Raw genomic sequence first — 16,319 nt, forward strand, 5'->3', positions numbered from 1 at the left:
CCTATTATGTTTATCACCTCTCTATCTTTTACTCCTGATGTGAAAACTGAAGGAGTATGAGGACTAGCCTGGTTACTGGAAAGATGCTTGCTCACACCAGTAAACAAAACCTTTGCAGGGACCTGTGTATTCACGGCCCTGTTCTTTGTGGACATTCAACTTATGAAGATGTGCAAAAGGAAAAGATGTCAAATTACAGTAAAGTTATCCAGAGAAGGAGGGTGTTACACAAACTTATAAGGAAATGACAGTCTTTTTTTTTTTCCTTTTACTATAAATACATTTAACAATTTAGCAGAAAGACAAGCTAAATTTAAGATTGTTCACATTTGAAAATAGTATCATACTCTCTGCTAATGATAAATAAGGAACTCCTGACAATGGAATTTTAACATAGCAATTTTATCAACAGATCTCTGAAGACTGCTTTTAAAGTAGGGTTAGAACAATGATTATGTTTGCAAAGTTCTGAGAAGTCCATCTACTGTCCAAACTTTGGATTTAAGTCCTTATTTTTTTTCCTTTACTTATTGACAGGTATATACAGTGCTGTTGTAATAATGAAACAAATGTGAAATCTACTGTAAAGTTGCACAATACAGAAAAAACTGTTGCTCCATCTTCTACTACATAAATGTGTGACTCCACAGGTTAATAATGCTGTTGTCATTTTGTTGTTGTTAAGTGGGAATTATTCCATCACGTCTAAGACCTCTCTTTAATTCCAGGTCCTCCAGTTTTTTCCACAATTCTTCACGTTCTTTTTCTTTCTTTTTCTCACTGGTGGAAAAAACAGAACTCAGTGTAAACAGTGAAGAAGATTTAAAGAGACTAGAATCCCCCACCTGCCATACATATACATTTTGAATTCTGTGAAAAAGTTGGCTTAATATTAAGGTTGTCATTTCTTGGTTTTCCACTCTTAGACACAAAAATAGCATTAACTGAACAAGTAGGAAATGACCTTTTTCACATGAATATTCTTTTCTGCTCAGTTCTTTACAGAAACATGGGTACCTAAACTCAGAAAAACAAAAGGGATCACTTGTCTAATTCAGTTGTTCAACACTCACTTAGAAGCATCTTGGTAATTTTTGAGGAGAGTGCTTGACAGTGGAGAGGAAATGTTTATTCTTATATAGTCAAAACCAAATTCCTTCTATATACTACCACTTTCAAAAGGGATTCTAGAAATATTATAAATCCTGAGTTGTAGGAAGGCAAAAATATTTAGCCCTTCTATCACTTCATTTTTTTTCCTCTCTTAATACACGTGACACATGTACATATATATACACGTGTGTGTGTGTGTGTGCGCGTGCGCGCATGCATTGATCTGTGTATAAATTTAAGTAAAGCAAGGATCTTTCCAAATTGGTAAATGTGTGACTTAAGAGTATTCTCTTATTTTAACTCTGTATATCCATAACAAAATAAATGATTCTTCTGATAACTTCTGATAACTTTAAAGGTTTCAGGTTCCCTTAGTTTACATGTTAGCAATTTGGACAGAGTTCGTACTCCATACTGCATATGAAATACTAAATAGAAAACCTACTTTTGTTAAGTGACAATTAGATCATTGTAGGTCCTCTAACCAAGACTGAAAGCAACAACTCTTTAGTCAAACATAGGTAATATACATGTGCTAATTAAAAATTACCAACATACTAGTATAATGTCACAGTTATATTTTTATTTCTTCTACCCCTTTTTATTGCACTGTATAGTCTCTTTGGAAATAACCTAGGAATTTATAAGTTTTTACAATTCCATTTTAATCCAACAGTGCCCAAAAACATCCCTATGAAATCCCTGGATCAATTAATTAATCTATTCAGTTTTGGAAAGCCCATTTCTTGGGTGGACTCATGAGTGGCAAAAATTCAAGAAACTTACTATATCTAACTAGTCCCAGTGTTCAACACAATCATCAGATCATATGAAGATATGCCATTCATGCCAAGATCTTGCCATTTATCCTATCATCCCTGTGATTCCCTAGACACACCGTTTCCCAGCCTCCACTTCTAAATAATAATAGGCATTGCCTCCCACTGTAAGAATGTAATTTTTTTAAGGTCAGGAGGTATTTCTTTGTGTATTCTTAGAATTTATCATAGTGCCTGGCACTGGAGACTGGGGACTAGACATGATTTCATTGTTTTAGGGAATTCTTCAAATAGAAAATTTCTATTATCAATGTAAGTTGGCACAATGTCTGTGGTAGAATCCACACCTTATACAAAGTAAGCAGTTAAAGAATTTTTATTGAATTTTATTCATCTTTTCATAAGTGAAAAGAATATCCACATCAATGGAATTATGGTGTCTTGAAGTAGCAAAACAAGTTAACAACCTAAATTGTTTTAAAATAATTGGCTCAATTATTTTATCTTATCTCAGATAAGGTGGAGACATTGTCTCACTCAGATAAGTAGCGACATACTTTCTAAAAATTCATCTACTGCATTATTCATTTCAAACATTTTTACCTATTTTCCAGAATCCAGAAAACTAAATTAAATGTAAGAATTGCCAAGGTATTTGTGGGGACAGCACGGTGTATGGAAAAAAAAAAAAAAAAAAAAAAAAAAGAACTAGACTCAAGAATCAGAAGTCTAAAATTTGAATCTTGGCCCTAATATTCACTAACACAACCTCCTCCTTTGGAGCAAAATTACTCAGTTCAAAAATTAAAAGTTTGTCCAGATAATCTTTCCATTCTAGAGAAGTACTAAATGCATAATCCTCTGACCTTAAAAAAGAAATCCTTTACTAATGTCTTCTTAGTAGCCTAGACTAATTCATTTTGAGACTTGATAAAAATGCATCTTTAGGTTCCTAATATAACTCAAAATCTATTTGGTACCCAAAGAACTTTGGACATTTTTGATATTTTATGACAAAAAATCAGGATACTATAAATAATGCTTATGTAAAATACATAGTTTTTATATTTGGGAGGAAGAATAGAAGAGTCTGACCTAGTGGTTTTAGAATGTTCCTAAATCAAAAAAAAGTCAGGTTCATATTTACCTAATTTGAAGTGAAATAAGACATTGCTAAAACACGGACTTCATGTTTTAGAAGCTTACTCTGTCAAATAGTTTCATCATATATGCATCAACTGATTTATGGCATTCTTGGTAATGGTCCCCCAAAAGCTTCTTTTCCAGATATGGAATCAATATGGATGTCATACCGACAACTTTCATTTCAAAAGCTTTAAATATTTCTGATATAATGTTAATGCCACCTACATTCTTCTTCATCATTTCCAAAAGGAATATCCCATAAAAATAATTTTAAAACTTAATGCCACTTGGATATTGTCACATTCTCTTTTAGTTCCAATATGAAATAGCACTAATACTGACATAGGAACCAACTGTTACTACTGAAAGTACTTGGGTCACCCACACCTCCCAGCGGGCATTAATTAACCCGTGGCATTCCATAACTGTTGTTCTACTTATATCCCTTTTCTTCAAAGGTGTCTAATATGCGAGAACGTTCTACTTATAATATGACATATTCATTCCCTTGCTTCCTTAAATCTTGTAAGTTCTATTTTTTCCTCAAGTCTAATGTGAATCATATCAATAATCAAAAAAGGAAAAAAATCTATTTTCATAAAAATACCTATCTTAGATTCCCAAAGCAAAGCAATGCCTTTTTTCTCCTGAGAATATTCCTATCTTGTGTAAAAAGTTTTGTCTGTTCAATTCAGATAATAAATTAGAAGTTATTTGAAATTTTACCTTGTACTAAAGCTTGACATATTTCTGAAGCCAAATAGCAATGACCAGGTCATATTTAACACTAAATTTCCCATATTAATAGAAGAGTCAATCTTCTTCTTGGGATTTTTTCCTCAGTGAGGTTAATATTAATAAGATTTCTGCTGAAGCTGATGACATATTCCATGCTATAATAATGCTTCTCAATATTTATATGAATTAAAATTTTTAAACAGCAAAAAATTAAAATATTTTGCTTATGACACAGAACATAATCATAGATTTAAGGGCTTGAGATAACATTACTATAATTCAAAGAACCCCAAAACATCATACAACTTCCTAATGTGACAGAGTTTAGACTCTCCTGACTACTGACAAGATTTTATACATATACCAAATTTTAGAATCAAATTTCTTTTCAAGAAATTAGCTCTCAAAAAAAAAAATCTCAAAATAAGATGGCCCTTTGAAACCAACTTGACTTTTCACTTGACTTTTCTCACTTGTAAAATTTAATTAACAAAATCGAAATTAAGCAAAGCAAAGCAGTTCATATTCTAATAATTTTAGGAGCCCCAAAATTTTATGATACACAGTACCTGGCATTTTGTTTGCAGGGGCCCAAAATGAAACCAAAGGCCCAACCTGAGTGTGCTCAATTACTGAAAGTTCTAAGACATTTTTTTTCATTTTTTCCATGTTCTTCTTTAGAAAATTAGAAAAGAAACACACTCATATTAGATAATTTAGCATGTGAAATGAAGAAAAAAATGTTTTCTTAAGGCCAAATTAAAACTGTTTCAAGTGATACTAAACACTCAGATGGTCATAAAACATACCTGATTTTTTAAATAAGAAAACAAAAGCCTAAAATAATGCTCTGATTAGGAAAGTAGCCACACACACACACACACACACACACTCATTATCATCATCCTCATACAAAAAGTGTCTTTCAACTAAACAAGACAGATTATCAACTATGTACTTCATCTCATCCTAAGTTTATTTCTAAATCTTGTAATGTCCTTTAGAATCTAGGTATGAAGCCATCCTTCTCACAAAAGAAAGTGTTGTGAAAAACTTCTTTTTCATCTCCTCCTCTGGAAACGAATATAAAATCAGTTTAACCTTATAAAAGTATTTGAGTGCCATCCCAAGATGCTAAATGAAGATTTTAAAGCAAAAAAAAAAAAAAAAAGTTTGTTTTTTTTTTTTTGAAGAGATTGTCCAACTTGTTACTAGCAAGCTCTATGGTAATACAGGTCCTCTCCTTAACAGTAAAAAACCAAGAAGAAAAAGACGAGTTGCAGATGCCACTCGAGTGTGTTGTAATATTGTAAATACTGGAAACAGGAACTTTTGTAAGGGGGAAATGGAGAGAACTCAAGCACAAATGTAATCTGAGTTTTCCCTACGCCAAGTGTCTGTATGCTGCTGCTTTTGTTAACAGTAACGCATTGGGGTGGGGAATGGGGGAGGGGGGGAGAAGGGGAGAAAGGAGAGGAGGAAAAGGGGTGGAGAAGATGGTTGGAAGGAGAAAGTAATTAAACTTAGCTTAAATGGAGGAATGAGAGAGAAACCTGGATTAAGAAATGTGTTCACCTTGAAAATTTTCCCTTTAACAACTGAGTCATGTGCATTTAGGTGTAGAATTTTCTTTCCACCATTAAGTAAAATCAAAAAAAGTTTGAACTCAGCTTCAGTGCTCTTATCCACTGTATCATCTAGTTGCCCCAGACTTTCTGTTTCTCTTGCTTCTTATAGTTAATTAGTTGCCACCTCCCCAGTGACATGGATTAAGGATTTCACTACACTCAATTCACACCAATCCAGTTTTAAAAACAAGTTATTAAATGCCTACTGTGTACAAAGATACTGTGCTAGGTGCTGGAGCTACAAAGACAAAATTGAAAAAAATTTTGCCTTGAAGAAACTTTCCCTCCAATGAGTGATATAACTTATAAAGAGTTATATATATAAGATAATCTGAAAATGAAGAGAACATGAACTGGAGAAATGAAGAGTTTATACAGAATAGGGAATGCATTGTAGGCATGAAGTGGAGAAAGTGTATACTATCATGAAGGAAGAAGACAGAACATCAAGTTCAGAGAACAGCAAATACATTACTGTCACCAAAGCATAAGAGTGCCTGAAGGGGAACAATATTAAGTCTGTTAAGGCAGGTTAAGGAGTCACTAAATGACAAGCTCTATTTTAATACAGAGCCAATAAGAAACCACTGGTAGGGCTGGGGCAGAATGAGGGCAGTGGTTGGAAGAGGAACACGAAGTACCAAATAAACAAAGTTATTTGGACAGATATATAAAGTAAAAAGGTGGGGGAGGGGAGGGAAGAAGGAGGGAGAAAAGGGGGGGGGGGGGGAATTTAGTATTATAAACAGTAGGACCTGACTTGAGGGGGGGGGGTGGGATAGGAGGAAGGGTTAGGCAGATGTAACAAATGTCCATGAAGATAGACTTGGCAACTAATTAACTATAAGAGGCAAGAGAAACAGAAAGTCTGGAGCAACTAGATGATACAGTGGATAAGAGCACTGAAGCTGAGTTCAAATCCAGCCTCAGAAACTTAATGCTTACCAGGTATGTGTTCCTGAGCAAGTCCTTAAACATAACTGCCTCACAGAGACAGAGAGAGACAGAGAGAAACTGAGAGGAGGGGAGGGGGGAGAAGAGAGGGGGAAAAAAGGATTAAACAGAAAAGTCAAGAATGATTCCAAGTCTATGAATGTGATTGAAAAAGAGATCAGATGCCTTCAAGAAAAGGAATACGCTGCTCTCTTTAGTCAGGAGATGATGAACTCATGTCAAAACTTGTTCAGAATTTTTGGAAAGTAGTAAGGATTACTAGATATATTGAGTTTAAAACACCAACAGTACTTCCAAATGGACGTGTTTAATAAGAAACTGACTGTGAAATGAGTTCAGGAGTGAAATTAGAATTGAATTCATATATTTGGAAGTAGAAATGATGAACCTTTAAGAGTTGATGGTTTCATCAAGAGAAGGAGAGGCTAGGATACAATTTTGACAGATACTCACAGTCAGGAAGCAAGAGATGGATTATGAGAAGTTAACAAAGAAAAAAAAAGAAATGTTCAGACATGAGAGAAGATCAGGGAACAGAATGGCATTGTAAAAGCTGAAAAATAAGATGTTGTCCAAATGGAAGGACACTGACATTGTTAAAAGCTGCTAAGACATCAAGAAGAATGAAGCCAGAAAATGAGGAAATGATTAAAAGGGCAACATCCTTAAGAAAAAAGGGAATGTAATCAAGACCATAGGTAGAGGCTTGATAAGGAAAAGGATTACCCATCTCAGAGTCTGAAACAAATAACAGAAAGGAGTGAAAGGACTGAGGTAACTAGAAAAGTTTTGATGTGTAAAATAGATGAGTGGATGAAATTCATGACTAAGGCCTCAATTTTCCAAGTAAAATAGGAGCTGAGGCCTTTTGCTGAGTCAGTGAATAGGGTTTGTATGTAACTGAAATTAATAACAAGTTTATATAACCTCACAGCAAAATTGTATGTTTCTCATAGGCACTTAGTAACAAGTGAGTGGAAGCACACAAGAAAGATGGTATAGGTTACCATGGTTCAAGTTTGTCAATACATGTAAGGCAATAGGCCAATGGAACAAGGGAATCAAAAGAAGAGGGAAATATAGAATAGAACCAGTCAACAAGTATCAAGGAGGAGAATGTGGTCAAAGAATGGGACAGGTAGGAGAACAAGGTTGTGACCTCTCTGAGGATAGAAAGTGCCTCTGTTTTGTCTTTGTTTCCCTCATACCTGGCATTTAGCAGGTGGTTAATAAATAAATGTTTGCTGGATTAAATTCCAAGTATTGTCACTGTGAAAAGAATAATTCTAGGAAGAACAAGGAAGAGGAAGAAATTATAGAACAGGAAGATCAGAAAAGAATTTCAGCACTCTAGAAGAGAAATAGGTGATGGTGAGATCAGAGATATGATCGCCCCATCTTGTGGCAACAATAGAATAAACATAAAGACAACAGGAGTAATGAACAAGCAGACCAGAGTGTTTTAGGAAAAATGAATGTATCAAGTCAGAGTTTGAGGCAGAGAAGAAGACTAAGAGCCAGAACTTGAAAATGATCTAGAATGTGGCCTGGGATAGGGACAGTAGTGGCAGTGATGGCAGTAGAGGCAGGGGTGGTAGTGTGATGGTGTGAGGCAGTGCAACAAGGATCTAAACAGTACAATAAATTCAGATGAAATAAATCTCAAAGGAATAGTATTTATTGAGTAATGGAGGTAGAGGGCTCATCTTGAAGAAGCAAGTAAGAATTAAGGAATAGGTCTACTACTATGTACACAATGCACTGAGTCGAAGTGGAAGGAATTAGAAAGGGTCTACCCAAAAATGTAGAAAATGGTTAGAAATTAATTGAATGTCTTCTGAGGGAGTCAAATTTCTGTGAGTGCAAGAGAACACACTGACAAGAAGAGATCTGAGATGAAGGGAAATTTTTTAATGATAGAACAGGGGTCATAGAAAACAGTAGAAAATAAAGGCAAAGCAACACAAGTGAATCTAAAAGGGTAGGGCTCAAGCAAACAGGGAATATAGAAATAAGTGGTAATAAAAAGGTTTTTTAAATATAATAGGTTTTCTCCTCACCAAATGGCAATTCCAAATGAAAAGGATTTGGATCCTATCTATATGAAAAAGGAAAGAAGAGTGAACTCAACATTTCAAAGAACAGCCCAAAATTCAAACTGCCTAAAAGCCTGAAATGGAATGACAGTAGACATGATGGAATACCACTGAGGAACTCTGTTGGGGCTGAATAAAAACCTAATATGATGGTAGAATTTGCTGCATATATTTCCTTTTCAAACTAAGGGCTGAAAATGAGTCTATGAGAGATTAAATATTCACAAACCTGAGGACAGGTACTGTATTTCATAGGGCACAAAACAAATCAATGCACGATATCATTTGGCATTCCACAAAGATAAAGCAAATGAACATGCAAAAAACAAAAAACAAAGAAGTGCTGCATTTGACAGTAGGTTAAAGCAGGCAATCTGAGCAAAGAATAAGGCAAGAACTAAATAGGGGACCTTATGCACAGCTGACAAAAAAGCTTTAAAGAGTTACCGCTGGCGATCTGACTTGTAAGTGGCTGTTAACTCGTCAAACATGGTGCTGTTCATTTCCATAAATGCCTTCAATACATTGTACACTAAAGCAACGATAGCCCTGCAAAATACAGAGGAAAGATTATTTGTTAATTGGTCTTACTTTACACTATGATAAATGAATCCAGAGAAATACTTTAATTTGGATGAGTTTTTCTAATTAATATTTCTGTCTCCATCACTTTCCAATTGGCACAACTAGAAAAGTCAGGAGCTAATAATACCATCCTACAGACCTGATAAAGTGAAACAATTTCCGTTATGACTCCTCCATGCCAAAAAAAAAAAAAAAATTAGAATGTTCCTATGAAGGTATGGAGAGTAAATCTACACAAGTAATTTCCACTTGGTAATTAGGAGACAACTACTAGCATTAATTTCTTCCTAACAGTAATTTTTAAATGATAATTTACAGAATTTCAAAAAAATTAAAACTTACTCCTATAAAGATTCAAAAAAGATGAATAAATGTACTACCTCCATGGTGATAAGTAATAGACAAGTTTGAGTTTTCCATTGAGAGGAATGTTTTGGCTCCTCCATCTGCTCTTGTCCCATCCCATCTCCTCCTTTGTGACCCAATGACATATGTTTGTAAGACACCCAGACAAGTTCCAAATTGCTGCTGTAGTCAGGAAATACTAAGGCTAGCAGTCTTGTATTATATGCTAATACAATTAGGAACTAACTCCAAATAGCTTTAGCTTCAATCTACAATATCAAAAGTATGATTTCTATCTTCCAATGATAATCTCAAAGACATTACTGTCTTTGCCACAAACTAGTCTAGGCAGCTAGCTGATATAATAGATAGAATACTGGTATTAGAGGCAGGAAAATCTGAGTTAAAAACCTGCCTCAAGACACTCACTGTGTGACTAGAGGAAAAAAATCACTTAACAGTGTATAGTCTCAGTTTTCCCATCTGTTAAATATAACAATAGCATCTATCTCACAGAATTTTTTTATCAAATGAAACAATGGATTTATATAGAGTACTTTGTAAACTCTATATGAATGTCTGCTATTACTGCTAATTTATATGCTAAATGAGTACAGTATCCAATTTCAACTTTTTGATACTGGATGCTACAATTTTTACCTCTCTGTACCTAAAAGAAACAACATCAAGCTCTATTTGCTTCCGAAGAATATTCCAGTCTAAGTCAAGAGCAATGGGGGACAGGAGGGAGGGAAGAACATAAATACTTACTGCCTCAAACTGATTACTATGAAAAACAAGCAAGCAAATAAGGAAGGGGGAGAAATTCAATTCATTTCTAACAAATAAGGAATTCTGCTCTGAAAGATCTCAGTAGGTTAAGGTGGCACCTAAAAAAGGAAGAAATCTTTAATCTGGAAAACTGTTGGAAACTCGGATAAGTTACTTAACACTTCTCTCATTGGGTAAATTATATTAGACAAGATGTGTTAACTTTCTTGCAGCTCTAAAATCCTATGACTATAAGTGATATTTGTAGAATTTTTGCTAGCAGGGCATCAAATCCGGAGTCAGGAAGACTTAGGTTCAAATTCTGCCTCAGACAATTACTAACTATATGACCTTGGGAAAGTCACGTAAGCCTGCCTTAGTTTCCTCATCTGTAAAATGGGGATAATAATAGTACTCACCTCTCAGGTTAATGTGAGGATCAAAAGAGATAATGTTTATAAAGTGTTTTGCAAATCTTAAAGTAATTATATATATATATATATATATATATATATATATCCTAATATCACAGCTATTATCATCTTACAATTTTTTATAAATATAACCCATTAATTACACATAAGGCAAATGAAATAAGATAATTTATATGTGAAACTCTTAAAGATATATATAGATATATATACACACATATATGTAATATCTACATATTAAGAAAATCATTTAGAGCATTATAGTATTACAAATGATACTATAAAGGCCCTAAATAATTTTTATATGTAGATTTCTTATTAATACATATACTGATTTTTTTTAAAAGCTCTAAGTGATAAAAGTGATAAATTATAACTGATTGATATGTTTTCATGCATGAAGTTGTTTTAAATGTAAATATTAAAGTTAATAAAAATCAAACATGGTTTTTACTTATACCCAACTGAAATTTAAACCAATATTTGAATACTTTACATCACAATTCTTTGACTATGGAACTTCTTAAAAGGATTAAATCCAAGAGGCTTAAAAGTCAGTCAATTCAATTCAACAAAGATTTATTAAGTGCCCATTATGTACCAAGTATGGCTCTATGACACTCAATGCTGCAGTGTGTGCAAAGCTTATGTAAGATCACCTCTTCCATAGTAGTGATTACTCTCTAATAGGGAGATATGACACATACACAAAAACTTCTAATTCCAAATAATACATGACAGACACATTAGAGTGGTACAAAAAGGAGGAAGTAGAAAAAAGATGACAGTGGGAAGGGGGGAAAAGATCAAGGAAAAATGTCATGAAGGCATAGGATGGGCAGGAATTGAATAGGGATAAAAGAGGGAAGTGACAAGCAAGGGGAATGGTGGTTCACGCTCAGGCAGGAAAGCAAGAGGAATATCTAAGGATACATCCAGTTTATATTATTATATATTATATTATAATATACACATCCATTATATATTATATAGTAAATGGAGTGGAGTAGTATAAAATAAGGCTAGAAAAATTGCGTGGAACAAGATTGTGGAGGGAAGGTTTTTAAATGCCAGGCAAAAATATATATATATATACTTTGAACTTTAAGAAACCACTGAGGTTTTTCTGATATAAGAAATGACATAACCAGCTCTTAAAGGAATTGAAAAAATTAAAATCCTGGACTAAAACTTACGGGTTCCAATGTTCTTTGGAAATCCTATAGAGACTGGAAAACATGATGGGAAGGATGACATTGGAGTTTTCCTCTATCAAACTCATGATGTATTCATTATTCCAATAATACAGTGCCCTCTCTGCCACCTTTGAAGAAAGGGAAAATAAAATAAATATCTAAAGAAAAAAAAATCAGCTAATGGCTTTGCAAAAAACCAGGATAAAATAAAATGTTATCATTTCTAAATAAACATGTTTTAGGTGGTTATTTTTCTTTTTCTTGATTAAAAAAAATCAAATCAATAATATTTCAATCAGATACAAAATTAAATATTAATATTTACTTCATTAGAGAATGTAATTTAAATGTCTCTGCAAAACCTTAAATGGTTCCTGAATTTTAAAATGAAAATAAAATTTTGTGCCTTCTTCTCTTTATATTATCTTCCATGTCATTATTGTGTAAATAACTCTTTGACCCCAAATGCCATTTATTCTACTTCTAAATTCTTTATAATCTCCAAAATAATTCTTTTGCACTCTACAAAGGGTTACCACATACTTGCTTCCTCCTTTCTTACACATCTTTTCTCAATACAAATTGATATCCTACTCCAACCTGAGAATTCAATAGGACAAGCATAATGCATCATCTACAAAGTGAGATTAAGTGGGGGAAAAAAATGGTGATTTCTTGCTCTCATATAAATTAGAACCAATTGTCTTAAAATGAGAACAAAATATTGGGGTGAGATAGGATGGCAACTTGTCATCTTTCTCAGGCTTTAATGTCACTTACCATCCCCAACAAATTTTAAATTATTAAAAAAACAAAAAAAAATCTTTTAGTATACAGTACTCTGAACTTATTGTTGGGGAATTCAAGAAAGAAAAGAAAGGATACTAAAATTAAAACAGTAAACTAGTAATTCCTTAAAGTCTAATTCTGATTATGATAAAAACCTGCCAATTAACTCTGGGAAAGTTTTTCAATTTCTTTATTTCTATTTTTCTACCTGGAAATTGAATTTGGGCAATAATAATATCTATAAAAGTTCTCTGACATAAAAAAGCAGTACCTAAAAACTAAGTTCAGTAACTGACAGTATGAAAAAACAGATAAAACTATCTTCTTCTAGTTATAATGTATTTAACTATAATATTTAAGACATTTCATCATTTTCTAAAATTGATATTCTCCTATTCCTTTTCTTTTTCTTCAATCATTCCCATCTTTATATTCTTTTATCTAGACTGAGCATGGACTTGGAGTGAGAAGACCTAGAATGTCATTATTTACTAGCTTTGTGACCTTAAACAAAACACATCATCTCTGAAATTCAATTTTCACATATATGAAATAGGGACAATAAAACTTGTACTATTATTTCAGGAATCTCCTGGGGAGAAAGTGCTTTGTCATCCATAAAGTATAATATAAATGTGAATCATTATTTATTCAATTGAGTATCTACTATGTGCTACAAGGTATTGCACTAAGAATACAAGAGAGTTAAAGTCTCTTCACTTATTATTCTTGTAATCCACTAAGAAAGTTAAAGCTAATATAAAAATAATTATATGCAAATTAAAACTGCATTCATAAGTACTACTGTACAAGAGTATATAAAAGGAGCAGGATATATATGAGAAACTACATTCAACTACTGCAATCTATGATTATTTAAATACATGCCATCCTCAACTGTTCCTCCACCTCAACCCAGTTCTCCAAAAACTGAGAATCAAAGAATTTCAGTTAGAAAAGATCTCAGAAGCTAACTAATCCAACCCTGATCTGAAACATTATTTCCAATATATCTAAAAAATGTCATCCAATCTTTTATTGGTGACCTATCTCCAGCGAATAGTAACCTAGGAAGCTTTTCTATACATTAAACCCCTTAGCATCTTCAACCCCTAATAAATCCTAGTTTTATTCTTTAGAGAGATAAGACAATTCATAAAGGAGTCAATCTTTGTCAATTTTGTGAGTTTGAAACATAAATGTCTTTTTGCCCAATTTTATCGATATTAAGGACACTTAGAAGGCAGGGTAGTATAAACAGAAAGAGTACTAGCATTGGAAGTAGAAGACAACCTGGATCTGAGTCCCTCTCCCCAGTCTCTGATTCTTAACTTCCCATATAATTTAGGATCATTTAATCTGTCTGGAAAGATTAAATAATCTAATCTATAAACAGAGAGAAGTGAGAAAATGATCTCTAAGGTCTTTACTAATTCTAAATTATATGAAATGAACAACAAAACCCTAAGCTTTTATCAGCCAAGAAAGAACCTTTTTCATTACAAATCTATTTTCCAACAATATTCTTTGTTCAAATTAAAAGCTTAGATGGGGCTCTAATTTTTACTGCCTTCTACTCCCTGGAATATAATCCCAAAGTTATAAGGTAAGTGCTTTTTTCCTACTGAATATGGCTATATACCATATGAGCATTAGTTGATCTTTCCAATAATGTAATTGCCTAGATAGACAATCAAACCATAGATTCCTACATCTATTCTACTTTTATCCCACAGAAAGGAAACTTAACCAAAATAATTTCACTGTCTACATACCACCAGACATTACAGCTTGATGTTAAAAAAATAAAAATAAAAATAAAATAAGGTCTTCTCCATTACTGACCTGAAAATGAGGGCTAGATACACACTTGGCAATTTGTTTAAACAATGGTTCCTGAATTTTAACAAATTGTGAAGGTTCAATCACATCCAAGATTTCTTCCAGCTCCCCAAGAAACATGACCTAGAAAACAACAAGTACACGCTAAATAAATATAAAACTTCAAGATCTTTACTAGATGTTGAAAACGTGATTATACATATGGTCTGTTGTAAGACAATCTGGTATAATAAAACTTGTACAAAAGAAAAAAAAACACTAAGGCATGTAACTTCTTTGGGTTTTACTCTACAAAGTATTTAACATAGGATATCTTTTCAAATTAAGTCAATATCTTGAAAATGATTTGCCCTCCAAAAAAATACATGAAACATTTCAGTGACATATTATCATCTTATTACTAATAAGTACACCTGTACTCTTATCACAACAGGCACACACTGCCTCAAAGGGCCTTTATTAACTGTTGTCACATCACCTTTTTTTGTGACAAGATCAGGAGTAGAACTACAACATGTGGTATGTATGTGTGAATTTTCATGAGGACATTTTTTTAGCAAGGTGCTAAATGGTTTTAAGGGAGATTATACTAAAAAAAAATTAAGAAATGTGCACATATATTTATATACACTCAAAGTCATTCAATCTAGTACAAATATCTACAAATAGTCTTCCCCCTTACCGCCCCCCCACACACACACACATATATACCCCATTAAGAATTTATAGTGGACAGTGAATCTACCACTAAGCTATGTATTTGTGTTTATTCTGCATACATTTACCTAAGTACATTGTGTCTTGGCAGGGATCTTTTCAATTTTTTTTTCTGCAACTGCTTCACCAACACAATACCTAATCCATACTGGGAATTTAATAAATGTTTACTGATTGCTAAACTATGCTAATCTAGCAAGAGCACTTAGAACATAAGTAGTGGTACAAAGATAACTGTTAAGTGATATAAATTAGACATTTTAAAGATAATTTCAAAGAAAAATATGTTAGCTGGCATTTTGTTTTCTTACTCATTTACTTTCTTTTTTTGATCTGATTTCTCTTGTACAGCAAGAGAATTTTATAAATATGTTTATACATATTGGATTTAACATATATTTTAACATGGTTAACATATATTGAATTGCTTGCCATCTAAGGGAGGGGGGAAGGAGGAGAAAATCTGAAACACAAGGCTATGCAAGGGTCAATGTTGTCAAATTATCCGTGCATATGTTTTGAAAATAAAAAGCTTTATTTAAAAAAAATGAAAATTACTTGAAAGGTAAAGCAAATTAAAATGTAATATCTATGACAATCTTTTTATAATAACATAAAAGAAATTTTCTGCATACTTGTGAACTTTTTTTTTTGGAGGAAGACATAGACTTCAGATCCTTTCTATGGTAATATTAAGAATTCTATCATAAAAAGAAAACCACCAGGAAAGGTAAAATCATCACAGAAATGCTGTTGGGTCTGACTTAGGACAATGAAACTCACATAGTGATAAAAACTTACCTCCTTTTGACTACATGTTTTAGGCCAGAATTTCATTAACCCTCTAATAACCTAAATGGGAAAAAAGAGAATACTTAATTTTTCAAATCCACAGCAATAGATAAAAGGAATTTTTAAATGAAAAAAGGTATCAAAGTAATATTTACTGGCTCTGTGAGTGAAGGATCTTTCTCCAAAAACTGTACTATGCAATATGCCAACTGAAAGAAGAGGAAAATACCTGGTTACAAATATGCCTTTCTAAGAATTCAAAAAAGCTATTTAAAATTCAGAAGTATACAGTGTACATATTTAATGCTCTACTTATTAAATTTTGTTTTAACTCAATGTAGAAAAAATCCAAAATGAAAACCATTTTTAAAAACAAAAATTCTTATTTCTAGACTCT

At 32.9% G+C, this 16,319-nt stretch overlaps 1 protein-coding gene across 7 annotated transcripts in view; it reads right to left on the reverse strand.

The window, feature by feature from the left end:
- Positions 1-389: 389 nt before the first annotated feature.
- The window catches only part of PPP2R5E (protein phosphatase 2 regulatory subunit B'epsilon), a 158,576-nt gene continuing 142,646 nt past the window's right edge, over positions 390-16,319 (reverse strand). For all 7 annotated transcript variants that reach the window (XM_031952698.1, XM_031952691.1, XM_031952695.1 and 4 more), the window contains 6 exons: positions 16,078-16,131; positions 15,932-15,982; positions 14,417-14,536; positions 11,783-11,910; positions 8,902-9,003; positions 390-780 (listed from right to left, as the gene is read on the reverse strand). In XM_031952698.1, the coding sequence (XP_031808558.1) occupies positions 681-780; positions 8,902-9,003; positions 11,783-11,910; positions 14,417-14,536; positions 15,932-15,982; positions 16,078-16,131 (555 nt within the window). In that variant the 3' untranslated portion in view covers positions 390-680. The remainder of the gene's footprint in view (positions 781-8,901; positions 9,004-11,782; positions 11,911-14,416; positions 14,537-15,931; positions 15,983-16,077; positions 16,132-16,319) is intronic.

The sequence above is a fragment of the Sarcophilus harrisii genome, chromosome 2 (assembly GCF_902635505.1).
Source record: "Sarcophilus harrisii chromosome 2, mSarHar1.11, whole genome shotgun sequence".
Taxonomy (NCBI): Eukaryota; Metazoa; Chordata; class Mammalia; order Dasyuromorphia; family Dasyuridae; genus Sarcophilus; species Sarcophilus harrisii.